The 23,709-nt window shown below is 44.6% G+C and overlaps 1 protein-coding gene across 1 annotated transcript in view; it reads right to left on the bottom strand.

The window, feature by feature from the left end:
* SEC63 (SEC63 homolog, protein translocation regulator) overlaps window positions 1–3,848 on the bottom strand; it is a 58,273-nt gene extending 54,425 nt beyond the window's left edge. Inside the window, exon 1 of the mRNA XM_066179460.1 lies at window positions 3,621–3,848. Coding sequence (XP_066035557.1) covers window positions 3,621–3,744 — 124 coding nt within the window. The 5' untranslated portion in view covers window positions 3,745–3,848. The remainder of the gene's footprint in view (window positions 1–3,620) is intronic.
* Between the last annotated feature and the right edge of the window lie 19,861 nt (window positions 3,849–23,709).

The following is a 23,709-nucleotide window of genomic DNA, read 5'->3' as shown; positions in this document are numbered from 1 at the left end:
AACTATGAATGCAATTGAAATACGCAATTATGAAACTTCAGTCCAAGACACAAAGCTGAACAATTAACCTTTTATAAAGGCCTTATTAGCTCTGGAGTGAACACCAATGAGGCAAAGTCATTTTGACAAATCTGGTTTACAAAGTCAATTACCTGCTTGCTTGGTTTATCAAAGCTGAGGTAATGAAATTATGGGACAGTTCACAGGGTGTCTAGCACACCACAACAAAACCACCCCAAATATTAGCATCAACCCCTACTGCAGGATGCAGCAACACTTCATATGGACTCTTTCAGAATGCCTGGAAAAAGCAGGTTTAGGCACTCAGGAAAAAAAAAGCAGCTCGATTTTTTCTCAGGACTTTAGAGACATAAGTTACATCATGCTGTTCTTCCAGACAGTAGTATTGAAAAGGCTTTCCAAAAGTTTATTATAAGAAGAACTAAAAGCAAAATGTTAATGGCTTGCCAAAAAACTATTCTACTACAAATCTGACATAACACATTTTGAGTTTCCTGAAAGTAGTAAAGCAATGTAGATCCAGCCTTATTTTCCATTCTTCACTATGGCAAAAACAAACGCTGAGCATTTAGTACAGAACTACAGCACAGAAATCCCAAGATATTACAGGCCATCAGCAATTCCCAGATTTTTGCTGTAGCTCTCCCTCCACTGGCACTGTCCCGTGTCACACACCAGCAATCCATGACAGCACATCTGTAGATGGAAGCAGCAGGCACCAACGGCGTGTCCTTCCTGCAGCAAGCATTTCACCCCTGCCTCAAGCCAGCTTTAGTCTGCTCTTACAACACAATGTGGCTGAAGCTCCTCTTCCAACCCAGTTTTGACCAAAAAAGGAATCTGCTCCGTGTCTTTTGGATGCTCTGGTTTGCATTGCAAAGGGGTCTTGAAGTGAGGAGGACAAGCATCTGATTTGCTTCAAAAGCTCCCACTATTCTGGTCTTCTTCACTCCTGCAGCTGGAGCTGAAAGAGCTCGCCAGCACACAAGCGCACCTCACCAAGTCCACGAGGGGTGTCAAAGGCTGGGTTCTCTAAAACAGGTAGAGCAAAACAATTCCAGAACAAAAACGCTACTTGGTCCTACACACAGAGGGCAGAGGTCTTATTCTCTCTGGCCCAATACTGTGCCTCAGTACTGGAAACTCCACTCTAAACTAGCATCAAAATAACATCTCACATTAACATCCAGACATTTCTGCTCATCAAAGGAGGCAGGAGTTATTAGCGTTGAAAGATTTCTCTTCTGAAGACATAGGCCTTCTCTTAGGTTCTGGAATAAGTGGTTTTGCTGGTTTTTTAAACCAGTGAATTACTCTGAAAACAAGAAGCAGAGCCTAAACAATTTGTATTTTTCATCATCACAAGGTTTTAATTTATTTCTGAAATTTTGTTCAGATGCTGGAACAGGCATGGTTGAATACATACAAAAAGCTGTGAGAAAAATACTGAGAGGATTTTGCTGGAAATTACTTGCCTAAAAGCCATACACTTATACAACTTGAACATCACAATGTTGTACTACTTAGCAGATTTACTTTGTAAGAACTTACTTAGTAGATCAACGTTAGTCCCAAATGACGATCTGCATGACACCTCAATTCTTTGTTTAAACAGCCTGCAGAACAGAACTCAATCAAGAGACTGTAGGCATGCCATTAATGCATACGCTAACTACTGGACTACAGTCACATTTTAAAATCCATTAAGACAATTATGAGGCAGAAATCATTCTTCCATCCCCCTTCATTTCCATTGGTGATTTTCACTTAGTTGACTCATTTCTTTGTACCAACAGCATAACAAAATCTACCTTTCGTTTTGGAAAGTATGCTTGACATAGCTTCGTACCAATCTAGCACTGAATGCAGAATAATGTGCAGAAGGCCCTCCATATACTGAATAATACTGGCTAGATGGAAAGAAATTAGTAATATATTTAATGGCAGGCCTATCTGGAAACCGGGTGAAATCCATACAGCCACATTCCAAAGTCAGGTTTTAATTTTCTGCCATTCTGTAAGGATAGCTGAGGATCAACCATGTAAAGCTAGTAAAGTGCTTTCAAGTTTGACAGCATTTCTACAGCTTTTCCTGCTTCTGTCAGCCCCCTGAAAACATCACAGATTGTCCCTGCTGGCCACACCATTCCACACAGCATCTCAGGCAAGTCACAATCATTTTCCCAAGAAGCAGCTTCTAAGAACTACGGAGGAAGTAAAACATTATTCAAGAGAAAAAGTGATTTTCTCCCCCTCTGCCTCCCACCCTTTACCAGAACAAAAATAAAACAAAAATCTTCAGGTTTGGAAAAAGGTTACAGAAGTAATATTCTCTCTCTGAGCCCCCGCTCCTCAAGAACAACCCAAAGATTACAAAACATCTTTAACAACAGTAACGCCTCCCTCTTGCAACAGTCAGGATGCAGAAAGAGGAGTCAGAGAAACCTTTCCTTTCAGCAGAGGGAACTAACTCCTCAGCTGTACAACAGGTAGCAAGTACCTGGAGGGTAGAGACCAATCCTCCAAAGAGTTTCTGCAGCCAGGGCCCTGCCAGAAGCCACAGTCACGTCTGGCAGCAGCCAAGACTGTGAACAGCTGTGATTTAGCACCAAAACAACAATTGTTCTATCCTACTCCTTACCAGAAGGTACAGGATTAAGATTTCATTGCTAGGTATTTCTTTTACACATAAAGCTAAGTTAAGCAGAACCTGGCAAGCCATTTAAAATGGCATCAAAGCCACTAAGTAACCACCAGATACTGAGTGTAAAAAGACGCAAGGAACAAAAGGGACTCTTCTCAAGACTGCAAAGCACAAGTGTTCTTAAGAGGTCAGTAGGTTTCTGCAATAGGAAACAGAATCAAGCATCTCTGTTTTACTCAGCACCTATCACCCAGCCTTTAAACACAATTCTACAGCCTTTTTAATGTCAGAACTGCTGTTAAAAATGTGTTTCAGTGCAGCCTCTATACCAAAACGCCTTCTCCTTCCAAGAATAGAGGGACGCATGAAAGACAAAGTGGAAAATTGCTTTGAAATGAGATTCTGAACTGGTCAAAGAAACTTTATAACACTGTTCAGGGATACAAAGCATCACCCCGAAGAGTGAAACAGAAACGTAGCGCTTCGGATATTTAACTGATTAGCGACTGGGAAAAAAAATCAATCCCCTTTTTGGCACTCGCTGTGACCTTATGGCACATAAAAGCTGAGCCCGGTAACTTTTCCTCTTTGTCCCCAACTCAATAGCTCGTTCTTTCTCCACCATCAAAATTTAGGTCATCCGCCCTGAAACACTCGGGGAAGACAAGGGAAAACCCAAACCCCAGACAAAGCCGCGAACCCCGGCGCAGCGATGACTCTGCAGGAGCCGCGGCGCGGAGCCGGGCGCGCTCGGGGGGCGGCGGCCCCGGGACCCTTCACCGGCCCCGGTACGGCTAAATGGCCGCCGGCGAGCGCGGCGCGGGGCCGCCGCCCCTCCAGGCCGCCCCCGGGGGCGCGGGCAGGGCCGGACGGGCGCCCCGACCGCGGCGGGCCCGGCCCGGCCCCGCTGTGCCGCGGCGCAGGAGCCGGCCGTGCCCGGGGCTGGGCCGCTCACCGGCGTGCTGGTCCCGCGGCCACAGGTAGTAGGTGGCGGGGATGACGATGAGCCCCACGAAGCTGGTGAGGAAGTAGAAGAACGTGTTGCCGCTGTCGTCGTACTGGAACTGCTGCCCCGCCATGGCCGCGCCGGCCGCCCGTCGCCGCCGCCGCTGCCGCCGGCGGCCCCCCGGTGTGGCCGCCCCGGGATCCCGCGAGATCGCAGGCGGCTCGTCCGCCCGCCCGCCCCTTCCCAGGCCGCGCAAGGAGACGTGTCACTGCTGAGCCACCATAGCCCGCGTGGCGTCACGGGCCCGCCCGCCCATTGGCTCGGCCCAGGCCCCGCCCCGCAGGAATCGCGAAATCCCGGGATCTCGGATCCAGTGGGCCGGGCTGGCGTGGGACGGGTTTGGGTATCTGGGCTGACTTCGCTGCTAAAGCGGCGTTGTCTCACAGCACGTGCCGCACAATCAAAGGTTCGTTAAGGCTAGAAGAGATTTCTGGATCTCGTCCAAGCCTCCCTGCCAAGGAGCAGGTGACAGCACCTAGAGCAGGTGGCACAGGAACCCGGCAAAGTGGATTTGGGATGTCTCCAGAGAGGGAGAATCCACCACCTGCCCGGGCAGCTTGTCCAGTGCTCTGCGATCCTCCACGTAAAGTTCTTCCTCATGTTGAGGTGGAACTTCTTGTGTTTTAGTTTGTGGCCAACCTCACTCTGTCACAGGGCACCACAGAAAAGAGTCTGGCGCCATCCTCTTGACAAATGCCACTGAGAAATGTAAATGCATGGATGAGATCCACTCTCTGTCTTCTGCAGACTAAACAGGCCCAGCTCCCTCATTCTCTCCTCAGAGATGCTCCAGAGCCCTCATGATCTCTGCTGGACCCTCCTCAGTATCTCTTTGTCTCTCTGATACTGACAAACCCAAAACTGGACACAGCACTCCAGATGTGGCCTCCCTAGGGGTGAGTAGAGAGGCAGGATCCCCTCCCTTGACCTGCTGACCACACTCTTGCCAATGCACTCCAGGCCATGAGGTTGCTGCCAGCTCATGGTCAGCTTGTCATCCACCAGGAGTCCCAGGTCCTTCTCCACAGAGCTGTTCTCTAGCACATCAGTCCTTGGCCTGTGCTGGTACCTGAGGTTATTCCTCCCCAGGTGCAGTATCCTACACTTATCCTTGTTAAACCTCTGCAGGGTTCTCTCCACCTAATTCTCCAGCTTATCAAGGTCCTTCTGAATCTGTTCAGCAGGACAGGATTGCATCCATATGGTTCCTGAGTATCTCCAGTGAGGGAGACCGCGACATCTCTGGACAACCAGTTCCAGTGCTCAGTCACCCGTGCGTAAAGACATTCTGACTCATGCTTGTGTGGAACTTCCTGTGCATCAGTTTCTGCCTGTTGCCTCTTGTTCTGTTCTCAACAAGAAGAGCCTGGGAACAGGAAAGTATTTCAGACATAACACAGTTCACAGAATTTGGAGGGTGGACCCTCAGCAAACATGTGAGAGCAAACATTTTAAATGTGTCTAATTCTGAGTTTAGTTGCGGGGATGATCATGCTCTACCAGGAGTTTGACCCTAAAGGTGTGAAATCAAAAAGCAGGTACTGTGGTGATCCTATTCACAGCATTAATGGCAAGTTACCTCTTTGAGGTCGACAAGATTGCTGATCATGCCTGTTTGTGGGAATATGTCCATTTCTACAGATTCACAGTCCAGTGTACAGCCACTCATAACTGTGATCCTATAAAAATCTCACATCTTCAGTTCTTATAAGTTCAGACTATGGGAAACTGTGATACAGAAATGGTGATGGCATCCCATGTAAGAGAAGCATTAGGCGTACCTTAGAAAGAAGTTCTGTCCCAACATTAACTGATGTGGGAAGTGGAAAGAAGGATAACTCAGTGCCACAACCAATGAGTAGCACCAAATGCCCTGGTGCCATGATACAGTAATCTGTGAATGGACAAAATCTCTAGTTTTTCTTGGAAATGATTTTGTGTTAATTAAATTTTTTAATAAAAGATTATATTTTTCTTTCATTGATATGCTCTGTAATTGCTTCTGGTTAGATCCTTGTAGGGTTCATAGCCAAAGTTTAAGATATTTCCTTCTGTGTCTTTTGCTGTATACCCTGATTATTGTACACTCCCTGCAGGGATGGCAACTCTTGTAGAAGATGTTTTGGAAGATCCCTGAATGCATTAAAACTCATCTCCCTCTGGGTTTCTAGTCCCTAATGTTTTACAGCGAGGCAGTGAAAAGCTACTGTGCACAGTAATGAAGTCATGACAAGTAAAAACCTACACATGTAATCAGACCAGTTTTGTAAGCAGAGGAAATGCTCTTCCTCCGTGTTCATTTGCTGAGTTTGCTACTTCAGGCAGATAAAGGGACAGAGCTTTCACAGACCATTATGTTCCTGCAGGTTTGGTGAAAGCAGCCTGTTAGATGAGGAAGGCTTGTGAGGGCACCAGCTTGAAGGATGAGCAGTGGGTGAGCCAAGATCTTAGAGGGCACTGTAAAATACACACAGGAAGCAGCATGAGTAAGTGCCCTGTTGAAAATCTCTGGTCAGTGCATTCAGCAGATCACAGGAGCCAGATCAGGAGGAAAGCAGGCACTGCTCCTGTTGCAGATCATCAGGTAGTTTCTTAATGCCATTGTTTCTGAACCCAGTTACAGATTTTCTGCCTGTTGTTGGCAGCATCACTCCATTGCCCCGGTGGTGTGTGAGGGGATTGGTTGCCTGAGGCATTAACTGACCTAGTGAGGGAATCATAAGGGGCCGCTTTCAGCCTTATCTTGTCTCTGCTTTCTCCCTGCTAGCCTGTTCCAGCTATTAGCCAGGAGCCACTGGAAAAGAGGGCCAGAGAAAAAGAATTCTTACCGTCAGCTCCAGTATGAAGGTTTCCCCAGCCAGAAGGAGGGATGCTCCATAACTGAGCAGAGACCATTCTAACCTAAACTCCTATAGTTTATTTGAGTGCCACTCCTTACATACTCAATTTCCCTACAAGAAGTGACATGTTCCCGTGCTTCCCAGGAAAAAGGAAGAAGCAATGTTTCTTTTTCCACTCCTGGCCTCTCTGGAAGGTCACCCAGGTGAAAACAACCCCAGCTCCTTGGCTTTAAGAAGCAATGCGGTCCACTGCAGATGACAATAACATTATGGGATGTCTTGATTAGATAGCTATTTGTAACCTAGAGGAATCTGATCTTCCCCAAATGCTCTCAAAATATTTTAAGGACCTGTTATGTCAATTCACAAAAGTGCCCTTTGTTTACAATGCAGCCCTGTCATGCTACTAGCACTGGTTGTGAGCCCTTCCACATGAGCAGAGTCTGCACAGGTGGATCTGCAGCCATGGGGGCTGCCCCCAGCATCTCACGGTGCACTTCTGCCATCCACCTGGCTTTCCTTCAGCACCCTACACCAGCTTCAAATTACCCAGAGTCTTACAGCTGGTCATTTGCACAGTGGCTCCACTGTCACCGGCACCTCTCCTGCATATCCCCTGCTGGTGTTTCTGATCTTATGGGGGATTGTCAGCTGCTGATTGCCTCTACCACACCTTCAGGCTTTTATCAGGCTTAGTTACAAAAGTGCAGGTGACTGAGTTCAATCTTACCTTAATCCCTAATCATATCAGCCAGGGACCCAAATTACTGGCAGAAGAAAGTGCGCCTTGACAAGGTCCCAAAATCTCTGTGGAAGAAAAGCAGTGCAAACCTGGTATGGTGCCAAAGATGACAATCAGACTGGTTTAGTGAGTAGGAATGGTGCAACTTGGAACAATTCAGCTGTAACAGATACGCACTTTCCAAACAGAACAGAAGATTTTATGACTGTAAAATGGAAATTAAAACCTCGCAGATATGCTGTACGCTGCGGGAATTTGTGTCCCACATGTCATGACCTTCCTAATCTTCTGTGAGGAGATGTACTGGCTTCCCACAGTGGCTGACAGTCTGGAGAGCAGGGATCTCAGGAGGTAATGACTGGCCGGCAGATGGTGCTGTGGAAATTATGCATAGCAGGCAGCGAACAGGGTTCGGCCCTAGGCTTAGGCGGAATCAGTTAGTGGGAAACAGACTCTTCTATGAAGTCCTTTTTATTAACAGTGCTCCAGATCAGTCTAGGCACCTCCGAAGATGGACCCAAACAAGGGAATCCCTTGGCAATTATTCCTTTACAATCTATGTAATGACAGCTCGGACCAATGGTAATATTGGAGTCTGGGGTCTTCTTACTTTTTTTTGATTTTCTTGCTGTTTTGTTCGTAGGCAGTTCTAAGGGGGCATCTCCTTAGACAATATACACTTGTTTCTGTATCCTGTTTCTCATCCTTTTAGGTGGTTTTCTTCTGGTCTGTAGTTAGCTACTCGGCATGCTGTAAAATGGATGTCACAGCACATACACCACAATCTACAGGCTCTGCATACTCTAGCTATTAATGTTTGAACTGCTAGTGCTAAGTTGAAACTAACATTTTCTACAACAGTCCTCCCTTTGTTTTTATTAACATTGCTCTTATATGGTAGCAGAATACCCCTAAGGTGTTGAGCACAGCAAGTGTTACCACATTTAATACAAACAAACATTATTTCAAAGAGCATCATAAAAATGAATAACCTGTAAAGAATTCATTTTTTTCCCAAGCTCCTAATCTGGTACCCAGGAAGGGAGCCAATATTTCTTGCTGAATAATTGGTGAAGAAGTGACCCTGTTTCTTGGAATCTTGCTGAAATATTGTCCTGTTATATTTTATGTATCAATTTTGCTTGTTCCCACAGCTTTGGACATTGCCTGAAGTCCTTTCACTTTGGTCTATGTATATGCAACAACTGATATTGCTAACTGTGTATGCCTCCCCTTGTGAATGTAAGAAAATTAAGCTGCTATCACTAGTGAGTGTTTATATCCACAATCCACAGACATATTCAGATAATGTATTTGCAATCTTTGGAATGGGAAAAATTCTTATGGTCGATTTCACAAATCAATTTTATACGTAATAATTTATGACAGGTGGGACAGGCATTAGTAATTGTTTTTGCAGCTGTGTAGGCACCCAGATCTGCCCATACTTGCTGTACTTGATTAGCCACTGCTTCCATTCTTCCCTGAGCTTCATCAAAAACCACTCAGTTATCAGTTATTTCTTCAGTAAGACAGGTTTCCCCCCTATTGTTCATATTCCATCTTCAGACTTGCACTACTTCCAACTTTTTCCACATTTCCTTTTCTTCACTTGTCACACCTGCTTGGTCATAATTTTTCTGGATTGTCAACATCAGGCCGTGAGCTCTTATCTGAAGTAACTGCCAAAATGTTCACTGCAGGTTGATGAACTGTGGCCTCTGCTGCTGCTTCAGTTAAGACATTCCCTTGGCTGATTACGGTAATGTCCCCTGTACAGAATGTACAGCAAACTATAGCAACTTCTTTGGGAAGTTGAATTGTGTCCAGCAAGTCCCAGATTTCTGTTGCATTAGCCACACCTTTTCCTAAAGAGGCAGGACACTCCTGCTCTTTCCACAATATGCCTACTGCGTAGCAGATGCCAAAAGCACACTTTGAATCTTTGTAAATGCTGACTTTCTGCTTCCCAGGCACTGCTGCTCAGGCTAAGGCAATTAACTCTGCCCCTTAAGCACTAATTCTTGCTGGAAGGGCTCTGGCATCTGCAACCTGCCACTGTTCCACAGCTGTGTAGCCTGGCTTTGCCTGCCTGTGTAAACAGTCGGATGATCCATCTGTGAATAAAACAAGAGCTGGGTTTTGTCTGTGGTCTGCTCGTGCCTCACTAATAGTCTGGATTACCATGTCACATCAGTGGAGCTCTTCCCCTTCTCCTGGTATTGGTACTAGTGTTGCCAGGTAGAGTCACACATCTACATTTAAAAGAGTTTGTATTTATGTGCACACTGGGGAGACAGAGCTTGTGTCTTTAGTGATCCTGAAGTGATTCAACTTCATGTGACACATAGATTGTAATTGGGTGCCCTAATTGTAAAGATTGAGTTTTTCCCCCATTGTAGCTGCCACTGACATGGATCTAATATGTGTTAAAGCTCCAGCTGCCAACAGATCCAGTTGGACAGAATAAATGCCACAGGTCTTTGATGGGGTCCTAATTTCTGCATTAATACTCCACTAGCCACTCTCTCTTTTGTATGTATGTACATATCAAAAGGCTTTGTGTAGTCTGGAAGTCAAAAAGCTGGAGCCAAAACCAAGGACCCTTTTATAGCTCTGAAGGATTTTTCCCATTCTGTCCTCCATGTAATGGGTTCTATTTCTTCATTTTTTGTTGTTTCTGTCAGAGATTACATTAGTTCCCCTAATCCTGGTATCCACAGTTGGCAAAATCCAGCTGAATGTAAGAATCTTCATAGCTCATTGTGGGTTTTTTTTAACTGGCCAAAGAATTTAAATTATAACTTTTACTCTTTCTGTATCTATTACTTGCTGTCCTTCCTTTAAAACAAATTCCAGTTATTTTACTCCCATTTGACACAGCTGGAGCTTGGATGGAGATGTGCCCTTGGTTGCTAAGGCAGTACATAAATGTTTAATATCTTTCAAGCAGTCATTGCAATATCTACTAGCTGTTGTAAATAAATTATCTACATATTGCACTAAAACTGATCCACCAACTCAATATCCTTTAAATCTTCTTTTAATATCTGAGAAAATATGGTGAAAGACCCATTAAACCCCTCTAAAAGACAAGATCACATCAGCTGAAGTCGCTTCCAAATGAATGCGAACAAGGGGAGGCTTTCTTCATCTGTGAGAGTACTAAAGAGCGCTGCAGTCAGATCAGTCACAGTAAAACATGTAGCCCAGTGCGTGATTTGTGAGAGTGCAGGAGAGGAATATGGCACTAAGAGGTGTGAGACATGCTGGTTAGTTGCTCTCAAATCTCGAATAAATTGAAACTCAGGATCCCCATCTTTATCCTATCTGTTTTGTTGTTTTTTTGGGGTTTTTTTCCGGCTGATAACGTTGGGGTTTTATATAGGAATTCAGACACTTCCAAGATTCCTTGGATAAGGTGCTGATCTACTTGTTTTGGATTACTTTTCCCTGCTTCCCGGGGATGGGATGCTGCTCACAGCAGAGGGCGCGCCTCCCTTTGTTTTCAGGCGTATTTCGGCTGTCTCACGTCACCTCCCGTTTGACTCTGCATTTTCCTGGGCACCACTTCCAGGGGTTTAGGTATCTCTAGATCGGGCTTCTGAGCTTCAGATGTTACACATACCCCCGTGACTGTCAAATCAGGACTCCGAATGACAGATGTAATTGTATATCCAGGGTTTGTAGGAGATCTCTTCCTAATAAAAAGGCAGGGACACTTCTGCTAATAAAAATCTTCACCACAGCCCTTTATTTCCTATTTCTTACAGTAATTTCCACATCCCATGAACTCCGATTTCCACAGTTTTCTGAGTCCTTGCCTTCAGTCATTGCAGATTACTTCATGATTCCTGTCTTACCTCTCCCATGACCAGATCCTCATCATGCCCCCTTGTATGCAGTGGGCATTTTCTTTGCCAGTGACCAGGTTTCCCAGAGTAATGACACTTGTCCCCCCATTTAATTACTTTTTTTTTTCCCCAAATCTGCTGACCTACCTCTGCCCTCTCTTCAAGGGGGAAATCCCTTCCTTCACCCTCTTAGCTTTTAACTCTTTGTCAGTACTGTCACTAAAAGACTAGCCTCTTGTTGCTTTTCTTGTTTCTTTTCCTTTGCAAGTTCAGCTCTTTGTGTGTTTCTTCCCATTCATCAAACATAAACATGTAACATATGAATATAACCATAAAACTTGGGGTCTTTTGTAATGTCCCCCATTGCCAACCTGCCATATGTTCTTTAAAATATTTCTGTATATCTGGGGTGACTTGATCAACAAATACTCTTGCCACTAGCTCATTGTTAAAGTTCTGTGTGATCATTCCTCTGGGTTTTGATAAATCCCACCATGGTCATCCCCAATATCACTAAGGTGTTCCTCTAGCCTCTGCCTACATTCCTGTACTTTGGTCCAGTTCACTCCAGATTCTCCACAAGGTCTAATGGCTTCCACTAAATTATACCTCTGTTCAGGGCATCCCCTTCACTATGCTGGGTACATTCCCCACACCTGTTTACCAAATTGTTCTGCCTTACTCTGTTTAAGCCATGCACCTCTTCTACCATGTTTCTGAGCTGGAACTTGAAGCCATTTGAAGACAGGATATCCAGAATTTAGTGGTGGAATTCTAGCACTCATCAGTCAGTGCCTCCTGTCCCTGAAGTTCTCAGGTGATACCAGCAGCTGGACATTTGGAGACTAGAGCATCCAATATCTAGTGGTGGATGCCTAGAGTCCCACTGGGTCCCCAAACTGCTATGGAAACTACACACAGCAGCCACCACAGTAGGATTCAGCTACAGGCTTTCAACCAATCAATAAACTGAAAAGAGATTTTTCTACACAGTCCGTTTTATTAATAGCACTCAGCTTGAGCTGGGTGCCTCCAAAAAGGAACCCTGAACAGAGAGATCCCTGGGCAATTATTTCCTCCCCTTCCCTCATGCAACAGTTCCATATTATTGGGGTCTGGGATCTGCTGGTTTTGCATCAGTTTCATTTTCTTGCTGCTTCGGTACTAAATGGTCACCTTATCCAGTAAACAGTGCTTCTATATTCTATTTCCCATCCTTTTATGGATATTTTAGCCAATTCTGTAGTTAGATACTTGGCCTGTTGTAATATGGTTGTTATAATTCATCTGTCACAGTCTATAGGCTTTGTGTGCTCTAGTTATCAATGTTTAAGGTGCCAGTACTAAGTTTCTACTAACTTCTTCTACAACAATGGCAATCCAACTCAATGCTAGCACATTCTCCAGCACATGCTGCTGCCAAACTGCTCTGATGAGAAGGTGATGAATTTCCAATGATTTGCCAGTTTTGTAGGTATACTAGTTCCCAATAAAATGCAGTGTGGCATTATGTAAGTCTAGCATATCTGGGCCATCAAAGCAACAAAAGAAGAAGGCTCTTTGTGTGTTTAGTTGAGAAAGAGAGAAGATAACAGGTTTACATGGCATATTTCATTGAAATGGGCTTTGCTAACAAAGCTCTTTGTGAGGGCTTCAGAAGAACCTGTCACCATGGAAAAGCTACAGACACCAGAAAGGCACCAGGATCTGCACTGTGTGTGTCTGGGATCCACCTCAGGCTGCCCAGCCATGTTGGGTGGGCTTGCAGTCCCTGTTTTGGTTCTGCTCCTGATCCACATTGCAAGCACTGTCGCACAGTCTTTGCCTTTGGCCCAGCTATTTTAGAAGTGTTCTTTCTCTGTGTCTTGTGACACAAGATGGTCCATTCTTCCAATTACTTCCAGTCAAAAGTTTAGTGCGACCACCCTGAAGAGCCATGAACTCAAAACAGATTTTCATGAAGGGAAACATACCATAGGAGGGAATCTGCCCTCAGCTAGTTCCATGAAGGCGAGTGTGTGCACCCACATCCTTGCAATCACCTTCTCACTGGTGCTTTTTATTGCTGTTATTTTATTTATTTCTGACAGAGAAGAAAATTCTTTTATTCAGAAGCCAGAATAAAACTGATGCCCCAATGATCCACCTTGGGACCCCAGTGGACCTGCCTTCTTTAGATTTGCCTGTTGTTTTTGATGGGAATAAAACTAGTATTCTCCAGAGCCATAGAGGAGTTCTAACATGACCATACAAGGAAGAAAGTCCCATGTTTTAACCTTTTCTTGAACTGCCCACAGGAGCATAACTCCCTTTTGGCCTTGCCCCATTCTTGCATACCCCAATGTCCAATTTACTTCCCAACAGGGGTGAGAAAATATTTGTATCATATTTTCCTTGGCATACTTCCTAACATTTTCATGCAATTTCCACAAACACCTTCATAGATCCACTCCTGGCTAGGCACAAAAATCGTGCCAGACCAATAGGAATGGGATGGGGAAAGTGAAGGGGAAGAGCTGAAGGGCAGGAGCACTGAAGTTTGTAGGATGGATGCCATGGTTTAACCCCACTTGGCTGCTGAAGGACAAGGTGAATCCAGTTGGTTTGCAGAGGGAAAGATATGCAGCTGACTTTATGTATTACACAGTGACATTCCTTACATAAACTGGGGGCACTGCCTGTGGTCTGGCTGGACATCAGTCAGAAGGTGGTGAGCAATTGCTATATAGTATTTTGCTATATAATGTCATCACTACTATGGTTGCTTTGAGCACACTAACCCCATTACAGTAAAAATTACCCAGGAAAAGCACATCAGTGATGAAACAAGGGCTGGTTTCAGCTGGCAACTCTGTCTCATGCAGCCACTCACTCACTCACTCACTCATTTAGTCCCTCCTGGTGATATAGGGAGGAGAATCAAGAGAGTGGAAGGGAGAAAGCCCATGGGATAAAGACAGTTTAATAGGTAAAGCAAAAGCACACATGCTAGCAAAACAAGGAATTCATTCAAAGTTGTGCATGGCAGGTGTTCAGCCTTTCTCAACAGAGCAGGGCTCCATCACACTTAACAGTGACTTGGGAAGACAAACATCATCACTTCAAATACCCCCCCCTTTCTCCTTCTTCCCCAATTTTATATGCTGAGCATGATGCCATATGGCATGGGCGATCCCTTTGGTCAGTTGAGGTCAATTGTATGGGCTGTGTCCTTGTTGTGCAGCTCCTTGTGCAGGCCCCTCTCTGGCAGGATGGGGTGAGAGGCAAAAAAGGTCTTGACCCTGTGCAAGTGCTGCTCAGCAGAAACTAAAATATCCCTGAATTATCTATTCTGTTTCCAGCACAAATCCAAATCATACCCTCCTCATATCAGTTACTGTGAAGAAAATTAACTGTATTCCAGGGAAAACCACGACAATGGGAAAACGGACCGTTCCTGGGCATTGTGCTGAATACTGCAGAACTTCATGAAGTGGGTAGTTTCAGATGACAGTAAATTATGGGGTATTCCTGCTGAGAGGTGGCAAATTTGGGAAAAAGGTCCTAGAGCAGAATGCTGGCAGCTTGTATCTCAGTAGTGTAGAGGTTAGTGGAAGCTCAAAACCCCACAGTGCTCCTGAATAAAGTGCAGTGCTGAAAGAGCCAGCAAAGTGGGGAGATAAGAGCTTCAGCACCTTGAATGTTCATCTGTAATGTTTGGACTGTGACTTCCTGGAGTTTTACCCTTAGAAGAAATCCAGTGGTTGAGTTCCATCAGGAATCAATTTGGTTGGCATTTTGGCCTACTTTGGTTCTTTCCTGTTGCTTGCTAGGGAGTAACTGTGAGGATGCAATACTGAAGCTGAGCTGAGGGTTTTAGAAGCTGAGGGTTTCCAACTGACCTAGGGCCAATGCCCTTTTTCTCTTTCTTTCTTTCTTTCTTTCTTTCTTTCTTTCTTTCTCTCTCTCTCTCTCTCTCTCTCTCTTTCTCTCCTTCCTTCCTTCCTTCCTTCCTTCCTTCCTTCCTTCCTTCCTTCCTTCCTTCCTTCCTTCCTTCCTTCCTTCCTTCCTTCCTTCCTTCCTTCCTTCCTTCCTTCCTTCCTTCCTTCCTTCCTTCCTTCCTTCCTTCCTTCCTTCCTTCCTTCCTTCCTCTTTCTCTCTCTCTCTCTCTTTCCCCCTTTTCTCTGCCTTTCACCCAGCTGCACACAGGGAGCAGCCACGAGCAGCCTGCACCTTGAGGAGGTGCAGACTTTGCCACAGGGCTTCACAGGGCACTAATGCCAGGAATATTAGCAATAAAAGCTGGAGCACGGCTGCTGCTTCTCTGGAAGTTGGTAAGTGTTACGGCTAAATCCATCAACTGGGACTCAGGGGTATTATGAGGATAGGCACAACAAAGATGCAGTAAGTGGATTATCTGAAAAGTCCACACCCCCCTTTTTCCCCTCTGAGTTTCCCGTTTTTGTTTAAATTAACTATTTTATGCCATATTGTTAAACATGACCTAAAAATGATGCAATAGCTCTGCCTTTAGAAACAGAAAATAATTTGTAAATTATACTCACTGCTTGTCACTCAAAGCTCTCCAAACTATATCTGTTTTGATAGTTGACATTGCAAACTCGGAAGACAGAAGTAAGTCACAAAGATTCCTGTGTGGGTTAAACTATTTTCCAAGCTGATTATGAAGCTTAGAGCTCAAATGGTCTTTGCACAGAAACTCACAAAACACCTTTTCTTTTTCGAGGGCTATCACCACCTAATTCATTTTACCTCTGATTTTGCATTAGAGGTATTGCTTACTCCTCTGCTGCTCAGAAATTTCTCGGGAAGTGTGATATTATGGTCTTCCCCACAAGTCTGCTCCAATATACAGCAGCCATCTGTTTACCATGGCTAGGCTTTTTTAACGGATGTTGGTTGAATGTTTAAAAGAGGCTTTCTCTGGCATTTTGTTTATTATGATTACAATCATGCTGCCAGTGATCAGGAAACATTCACACTGACACCATTGCCTGGCTGCTACCTGTGCAAGATTTGTCCAAGAAATAGTTGTAAAACCATTAATGTAATAAATCATAAATTAGAACCAGAGAATGTGCTGAGTTGGACCCACAAGGATCATGGACTCCAGCTTGTGGCCATGCACTGGGCGGCCCCAAGAATCTCACCCTGTTCCTGAGAGTGTTGTCCAAACAGTTCTTGAACTCTGTCAGGCTGGTGCTGTGACCACTTCCCGGGGAAGCCTATTCCAGTGCCCAGCCATCCTCTGGGTGAAGAACCTTTTCCTGATATTTAAACTAATCCTCCCCTGACACAACTTCAGGCCATTCCCTCAAGTCCTATCACTGGTCACCAGTATTATGCACAGAAGCTTGTCCTGACTTCAAGGGAGTTTTTATCAGCTTTCATTTATGATTTTTAATTAACTATCATTCCCTGATTTACTTTGTCCATTGCTTCATTTTAAGGGGCAGCATTGTCTGGCTTTATATTAACATTTCAGAAGGAAAAGGGTGAAAATTCTTTGTCATTAAGGTTGAATCCTAATAGCTGTCATGGCAAAAAGAAAAGGGACTTTGAAAATTGTACCTACTGGCTGAACTGATCTACACTTACCACTGGTGGCTGGAGCAGACACCTGTTGACCTTGTATCTAGAACTAGAGGAATGTTGGGAAAGGGCTACTGAAATGATGGAGGAGATCATCTGAAGATCATCTTGCAAGGAGCAAGGAGGCAGCCTGGGGTTCTGCAGAGGAAGTGGCTGAGAAAGGACGTGTTGGAGGTTTACAAAGCTTTGGCAACAACAGCCAGGTGGAAGAGCAACTCACAAATACAGCAAACATCAGTGTGGGGGAGACTGGAGGAAACAAGTAGGAGTTTTGTTTAAAAGAGGCATTCGTTAGGCTGATGGCAGTGAACTCCTGTTGCTGGCAGCTACATAAAGCTGGGGGAGTCAAATGGCATCAGCAAGCTGACTAAGGAATTAAATGGACAAAGATCCATGGGTGGATACTAAAAGAGCTAGACTAGGACATACCCCTGAACATCCCTAGCACAGTAGCACTAGGTGGATATAGCAGAGAAAGGGGCAATGGACTGCAGGAGGTGGCAAGGTTCATGTGCTCTCTTCTCTTGGCTTCTGCCCAGTGAAAGCACGAGTTTCCTCATATTCGTGTGTACCCACTGACTTCAGCCCACTTCTCATTGAGAAGTTTCTTTGCTTCAAAAAATTACTCTCCATAGGCTTCTTGGCGGCAGTGTAATTAACAACTGCTTGAAGACAATTTGACTTTTCTGCTTCTGTATCAGAAATGTCCAGCCCAAATCCATCTTTTTCAGACAAGGTAATTTCCACTTGGTCCCAACCATTCCAGATGAGATCTTTCATACAACAGGAATTGGCTGTGGGATTAGTCTGGCTACACACTTCTGTGACATTCACTTCAGTGCTGCCCATGGCAAAAAATGGGAAGTCGGCAATAAATGAAGAAGGGGGTGAAGCCTCCTTTGTAAGGCCTTTGGTGCTGGACTCCGGTCCTCTGCTTCCTGAGCTAAAATAACGGTCACGGGCATTTCAGGCGCAGAGTGCAGGGAGTGCAGAATCAGAGCAATCTAGCCCAGCCTAGCAGGGATGGGGACAGGCACATTTTTGCTGTGAATAAAGCAGAGTGATTCACACCAGGCCAGTAAATGCACAGTAGCTCCAGCCCAGGCAAGCACAGTTCTCACAGCTGTATCAGGGAAGGCATGCCCACAGTGGGCAACCTTGCTGCTCAGTGGGGGGGGGCATTTTAAAGCTTTTTGGGTTTTCCACCATGATGTCTGTCAATCTGTATGAAGTAAAGAGTGGTAAAAATACCGTCATGTGTTTTCATATTTATTTTTCCTTTACTGATTTCCATGTTTTTCCCTCTCTTTTTTTTTTTCCCCTCTGTAGCTATGTCTGACAAACTGGGAGCTGTTTTGTATTCTCCATCTTATACATCAGGCACCAGGTAATAAAGATCTGTAAACCAGATGCAGAGGCTGTGCAAGCATAATGAAAGGAATAATGTGATTCTGTAGAGCTTTTATTCTCGTTCCTCATGAAAGCACTGTGCTTCGTGACAAAATTCTGCCACCTCAACCTCTTTGGACATGGGCTGCTATAGAGAGTTATTGCTTTGGTGAGGTGAGGATGTAAGATTGATTTGTACAGTGTCATCACACTGTGATGACATTGATTCCATTACCAGTACTTATTTTCGAAGCTTTTCTATTTACAGGTCATTTACCTTTTTAAACTACCACAGCAAATGGAAGGGCTGTGTTCACTGCCACATCCACAGTTGTACTTGGGCTCCCCTTGTCCTCAGTGTGACACACACCCCCTGCCCAAACTGCACCCAGAGTTTTGCATTATTCTTTCAGATGTGCAATGCTCTGCATTTTTCTACAATTTTCTGATGCAGTAAAGAAAAAAAGGATAATGTACTAACAAATTTTTTGTAGGCTTCTAAAACCTACTTTAAATTGATTGAGCAGATTTTTAAAGATTAATAAAAAGACTTTTGGTGCTCTTCTCCAATTCTGACAAATTATTAACAGAGACCAACACCAGGCTGAGACTTTGTGTGTTGTTATGTTGATTTTTTTCCACAGCTGAGCTTTATATCTCGAAACACCAGTGTTTCTAATGCAAATGCTACAGCCCTTCACTGTAGCAACTTAGAGGAGCAATGCTATGATTTTAATAAAGCTGTCAGATTAAGTGACTGCATGGTTACACCATGATATTAATACACGTTCTTAACTGTCAATTAGTTAACTGGCTAATAAAAAGAGCCAAGCTTATAGGATTTCACTAATGAATATAATGCTTTGTTTCTGGGCAAAACATATGCTTTGGATATATAATTAGAAAAAAGCCCCCCTCTCTCTCCCCCATCGAGAGAGCATGTGCAGCTGAATAAAGGAGCTCATTATACCTGTGAGGGGTCAAAGTCTGTGGATCTGTAGCTTATGGTATTATGACAGATTACAAAATCACTCTATTATGTTAGTCAATCTGTTTCCAAGCACAAACTAGCAGGGAGCAGGGCACTAGAACCTCCCGCGCAGGGCACCCTTTGGCTGTTCCTGGCAGTCTTATGATGGGTCAGCTGGCAGTGACACCACCTCTGACAGCTCACATGTCAGACCTTCCCTGCCTGACTTCTGCCTTTGTTACCACAGAGCCTCTTCACAGGCAATCAATCCCTGCTTCAGGCTGCAAAGAGCTTCCAGTAAGAGCTGAAACAAATTTGAAATCCATGTGTAGCCATCACTCGTGCTAATGAAAGGGAAAAGCAGAGCACTTATGCTCCAGCTGACCTCTCTCAGGCTCTCACCTTAACAAAATAGTAAATAAAAAGTTTTAGAGAGGGGAGCAGCCAAACAGCAACAGCTGGGAATGAAAGCATTGGGTTCAGCTTTGGTGCATGCATCAGTTTAAAAGGAAAAAGGTCATTAATACATAGGATAAAGAGATTTCAGACATGATAGAGATCCTAAGAAATATTTGACTTTCCTAATCTTTCAGGGAAATTATTCTACTGGAAAGTCTTATTCAGTCAACTCAGCATAAAACTCCTTGGTACCAAGGGGAAAGAAAATCCTCTTGTCCTTGAGAAACTTGAGTAGTCAGCACTGTAGGCACATACATTTCTGACAGACCACAACTTTCTGAGATTCTACTGAAGCGAGGTGGTCCCACCACTGCCTTGAGGGGGTTATTTTGCCCTCTTACCAGCCTGGCAGCTGTGCCAAGAACAGGAGGGCCCCAGGGCTGCCAGCGTGGCTCAGAAAGACTGGGGAGTAAAGCAGAACCAGCAGCCTAGCTTACGTAGTCCTTAAGGACTGGAACTAACGAAGCCATACTTGTGCCCCATGATCAATTGATTGTGGTGCCCAGGAAGATGCAAAGTCTGGCTATAGCTTTCCTTGCAGCTGGGGCTTCTACAGACTCTGTCCTGTGGAATTTTGTCATGGCTAACCAATGGCGAGGTCAGGCTGCCACATCTTTGAGGGATAATTTCTGAGTGATTTCCTCCCTGTCCTCAGCAGCCCTTATCGTGAAACTTGTAGGAACTCCTGTCTCTTTGTGTGTTCTCCCTCAAGTCCAGTTTGATTAAGATTTGCCAAGAGGTTACAGATGTAGGAGGTCATAATCTGCATTCTAACCCCTTAAACACACAAGCTTGCTTTCCCCAGGAAGTCAAGCTCAGAATGTTTGCCTAGTTATTCATTGAGAGCTTTTTTTCTTGAAATATCATGTAGAGAACACAAATTTAGCCACTCCTTGTTTACAATAGCCACCTGAGTGTCACTCGGCAGCAATAGCAGCAGCAGCTTCTTGCATGGTTAATAAGGGATCGAGCTTAGGGCTGGTCCCAAAATGAAGAAATGTGCAATGCTCAGCCTAGATTTGGGTTAACAAGCATTTAGGGAACTCTTTGGCTCTCCCTGAAGCAGACACAGGGCTCCCAGCTCCTGCACAAGTGCACTGCTCAGACCTCCAGGGATCACAGCAGGAGCTTCAACACCACAGCCACAAAATGTCCCTCCTGGAGACGCCTGTGCTTGGAGCCAGATGCCACAGGAAATACAGTGCAGAGAGCCCCAGCATCAGGAGGAGCCACAGCCCCGGGAGGACAAAGACTGGCCAAGAAGAAGTTTTTGCAGGATTATATTGGACACCCTCCTGCCCCAGCAAGGAGCTGGGCATGGGATCTGACACCCAGCACCTTCCTAGAGGTTCTGGGTTCACTTTTGGATGTATCCCTGCAAAAACAGGTAACTGAGAAGCTCAGCATAGACTCATCTTGGGGCAACTGTGTCTGGGTGGTCCTGCGTGAGCAGGGAGATCAGACCAGAGGTCCCTTCCACTCTCAAGTATTCTGTGATATTTTGAGGAGGACCAGTATGAATTTGACAATTATAACACTACTGAGATGTGGATGCATTTCATAGCCTGCATGGCCTAAGGGCCATGATTCTGGAATCAAACTACCACTGGAGTGATGACAGATGGATCTTCAAAGCCACTCTGGGTGTTCACAAGTGAAGGGCTGCTCATGGGCATGGCTGAAATGCTACGGGGAAGCACTGCAGGGAAGAACTGAGGATTTATGTGAAAAGCAAGCAGAGGAAGCTGCATAAAGGACCCAATGAAGAACTCTTCCCACCCAGCAGATCCCAGGAGCTGTGTCAGCTGTCCTGCCCTGAGTGGAACACTGCTGAGACACCCAGTCTTGATTGAACCACGCGCATGTAGCAGCTCCTGCTTCCCCACCACGTGCCTGCCCATTTCAGCAGTGATTTACTTGGCATTGCACTGGGCTCCCCAGTGATTCCTGGTCAGTGAGCCCCAGACTTGGCAGCATGTGACACTGTGGGTGTTCTGGAACCTGTAAACTCATCAATGCTAACCTCTCCCACAAACTTCTTGCTGCACCCCTCCTTGGCTTGCTTGGTGTTTACCAAGTGAGCATGCCATTACCTGTTCGTGGTAATAAACTTCACTGCAGTTGCAAAGCACTCTCATAATTTTAACTTTTTCATTTTCGGTACCCCTCCAAATAAGCAGGAAAAGCTCTGAAGGGTGAAATATTAAAGTAGGAAACCTGTTCCTTTCTCCTTGAACCATCAGCTCAGGTAAATATGTGGAAAATTTCCCATAACAGTGTTTTGATTATATTATATTTTGATTAAAATATATTTGTTTATAATATATTTTGTTATATTATAACAAAACCAGAAGGGAACTTCTTTACTGGGGAGTAGCCTTTCCTGGCAAACACCAGGAAATCAAAATTGATGTATTTGGAACAATATTTCATTTTCAATAAAAACTCCCAAATTTTTAGAAAAAAATATGTGGTTTCCTTTCTTATTCTTACTCTCACCTCAAAGACAGTCTATCAGTCTCTTTCTCTTGGAGATATCTGCTGTACTTCAGGATCTAGCTTCTCAAATACACCACAGGTTTCCATACATATTTACCCATTTCAGTACAGAACATACAGTGTTACCAGTCACACAAACACCCTGTTAATCCCTGGAGGCTGCATCCAGGCATGGCAGGAGTCAGTTCATGTCCTTGGAGACTGACAGAGCGACATTAGTTTACACCGGGCAATGCTCTGATGTACTGGCTAGCAGCCAAGGAGTTCATGACTTTTATATGTTTCAACAAAAGGCGTTGAAAAGAGCTTTTGATATGGTTATTTGGTGAAAGAGATCAAACGTTTCCCCTTTGCATTAATCCATTTCATGTTTTCAGTATATAAACTAATTTTTAGAAACCTCATCTTGCAGGTGTTTGAGCACATGATTTGACAAACAGTTATTTGGGGGATATGTGCTACTGGGGGAACTGCAGAAGAGAAACAGCAAAGGTTTAGGAAAACCCAGTGGGCATAAAAATGTGAACAAAAAATGATGAGTCCTACCCACAGTGCCGGAGTTGGCAGGCACACTGGACTAGAGATGACATACTACAACAACTTTTATGTTCTTCAGTGGGCACTGCTCATAGGCAAGTTGTCACCCCAAAGCCTGTGCATGGAAACTACAGATGCCTGCATTGTGCCAGGCTCCTGCACTGTGCCAGGCTGCTCCCCCAGCCAGGACCTGCCTGGCCACTCTGGGCTCCTGCCAGGCTCAGGCAGGTGCAGGTTTGCCACTGGGTGCAGGGAGCCGGAAAAGGCTCCTGCTTCCACACGGGCAGGAGGGTTTGCGCGAGGGTCAGGAGAGGTTGAGTTCATTTACACACCACTCAGCACTTGTTTTCTGACCTCTGTAGCCCTTTTGTGAGCCCTGGCCCACACTTGTTTGTATGAGCCTGGCTATTGTATGTGAGCCTGGCTTTACTGTTCTTCTTAAAAGCTGTGCTCAAAATGAGATTTATTTCTAAGAAATAACAAAGCCCAGGCAGGCAGTCATACCTTCTTCATAATTCCTGGGGTTTGGACTTCTTTTTAAATAACCTCTAAAATATTTTCCCATTAAAGCAAGGTCTATATTTAAGATACCAATGTCATTTAATTAGTCATCTTGCACAAGAGGCACATCTGACTGGAATTTTCGTTCTTTTTATCCCCTTTTAGCAGATACACATTTTTTTCTAACAGTGAGTAAGATGGGGTCTCTTAGTCTCTACATTTTTTTCCCTTTTACCTCATCTCCCCTCTCAGATGCTAGAAATGAGAACAGTAGAATCTGTGCACCCCCATTTCACAGATTTCCTGACTCATGGCACATGAGCTAAGAAGTAATGCACTCTGAAATCAGGAAGGCGCACTTAAAAGGAAAAATAAATACATATATATAATCTATTTTAGACACTTTCTTCTCTTACTTCTATTTCTGTCCATGTTGTCTTATGCTTATTGACCCCTCAGAATGTGTTTCAAGTGTAAAAATACGTGAGTTTCGTAATGTCAGACCATAAAGATAACTCCCAGCTTGATTTCTGCCCCAGTCACATAAAGGATGGTGCTGTTCCTTTCACTGAGCTATCGCAGCTGCGTGAGCATAAATTTTCAGGGGAAAGAATGCAGATCTTGAATCAAAATGATGAGAAACAGAAACCAGAAC

Source organism: Chamaea fasciata, unplaced genomic scaffold (assembly GCF_029207755.1).
Source record: "Chamaea fasciata isolate MVZ Bird 193981 ecotype frontalis unplaced genomic scaffold, bChaFas1.0.hap1 SCAF_3, whole genome shotgun sequence".
Classification (NCBI taxonomy): Eukaryota; Metazoa; Chordata; class Aves; order Passeriformes; family Sylviidae; genus Chamaea; species Chamaea fasciata.
The sequence above is the reverse complement of the archived record's forward strand: the minus strand, read 5'-3'. Positions and strand labels throughout refer to the sequence as shown.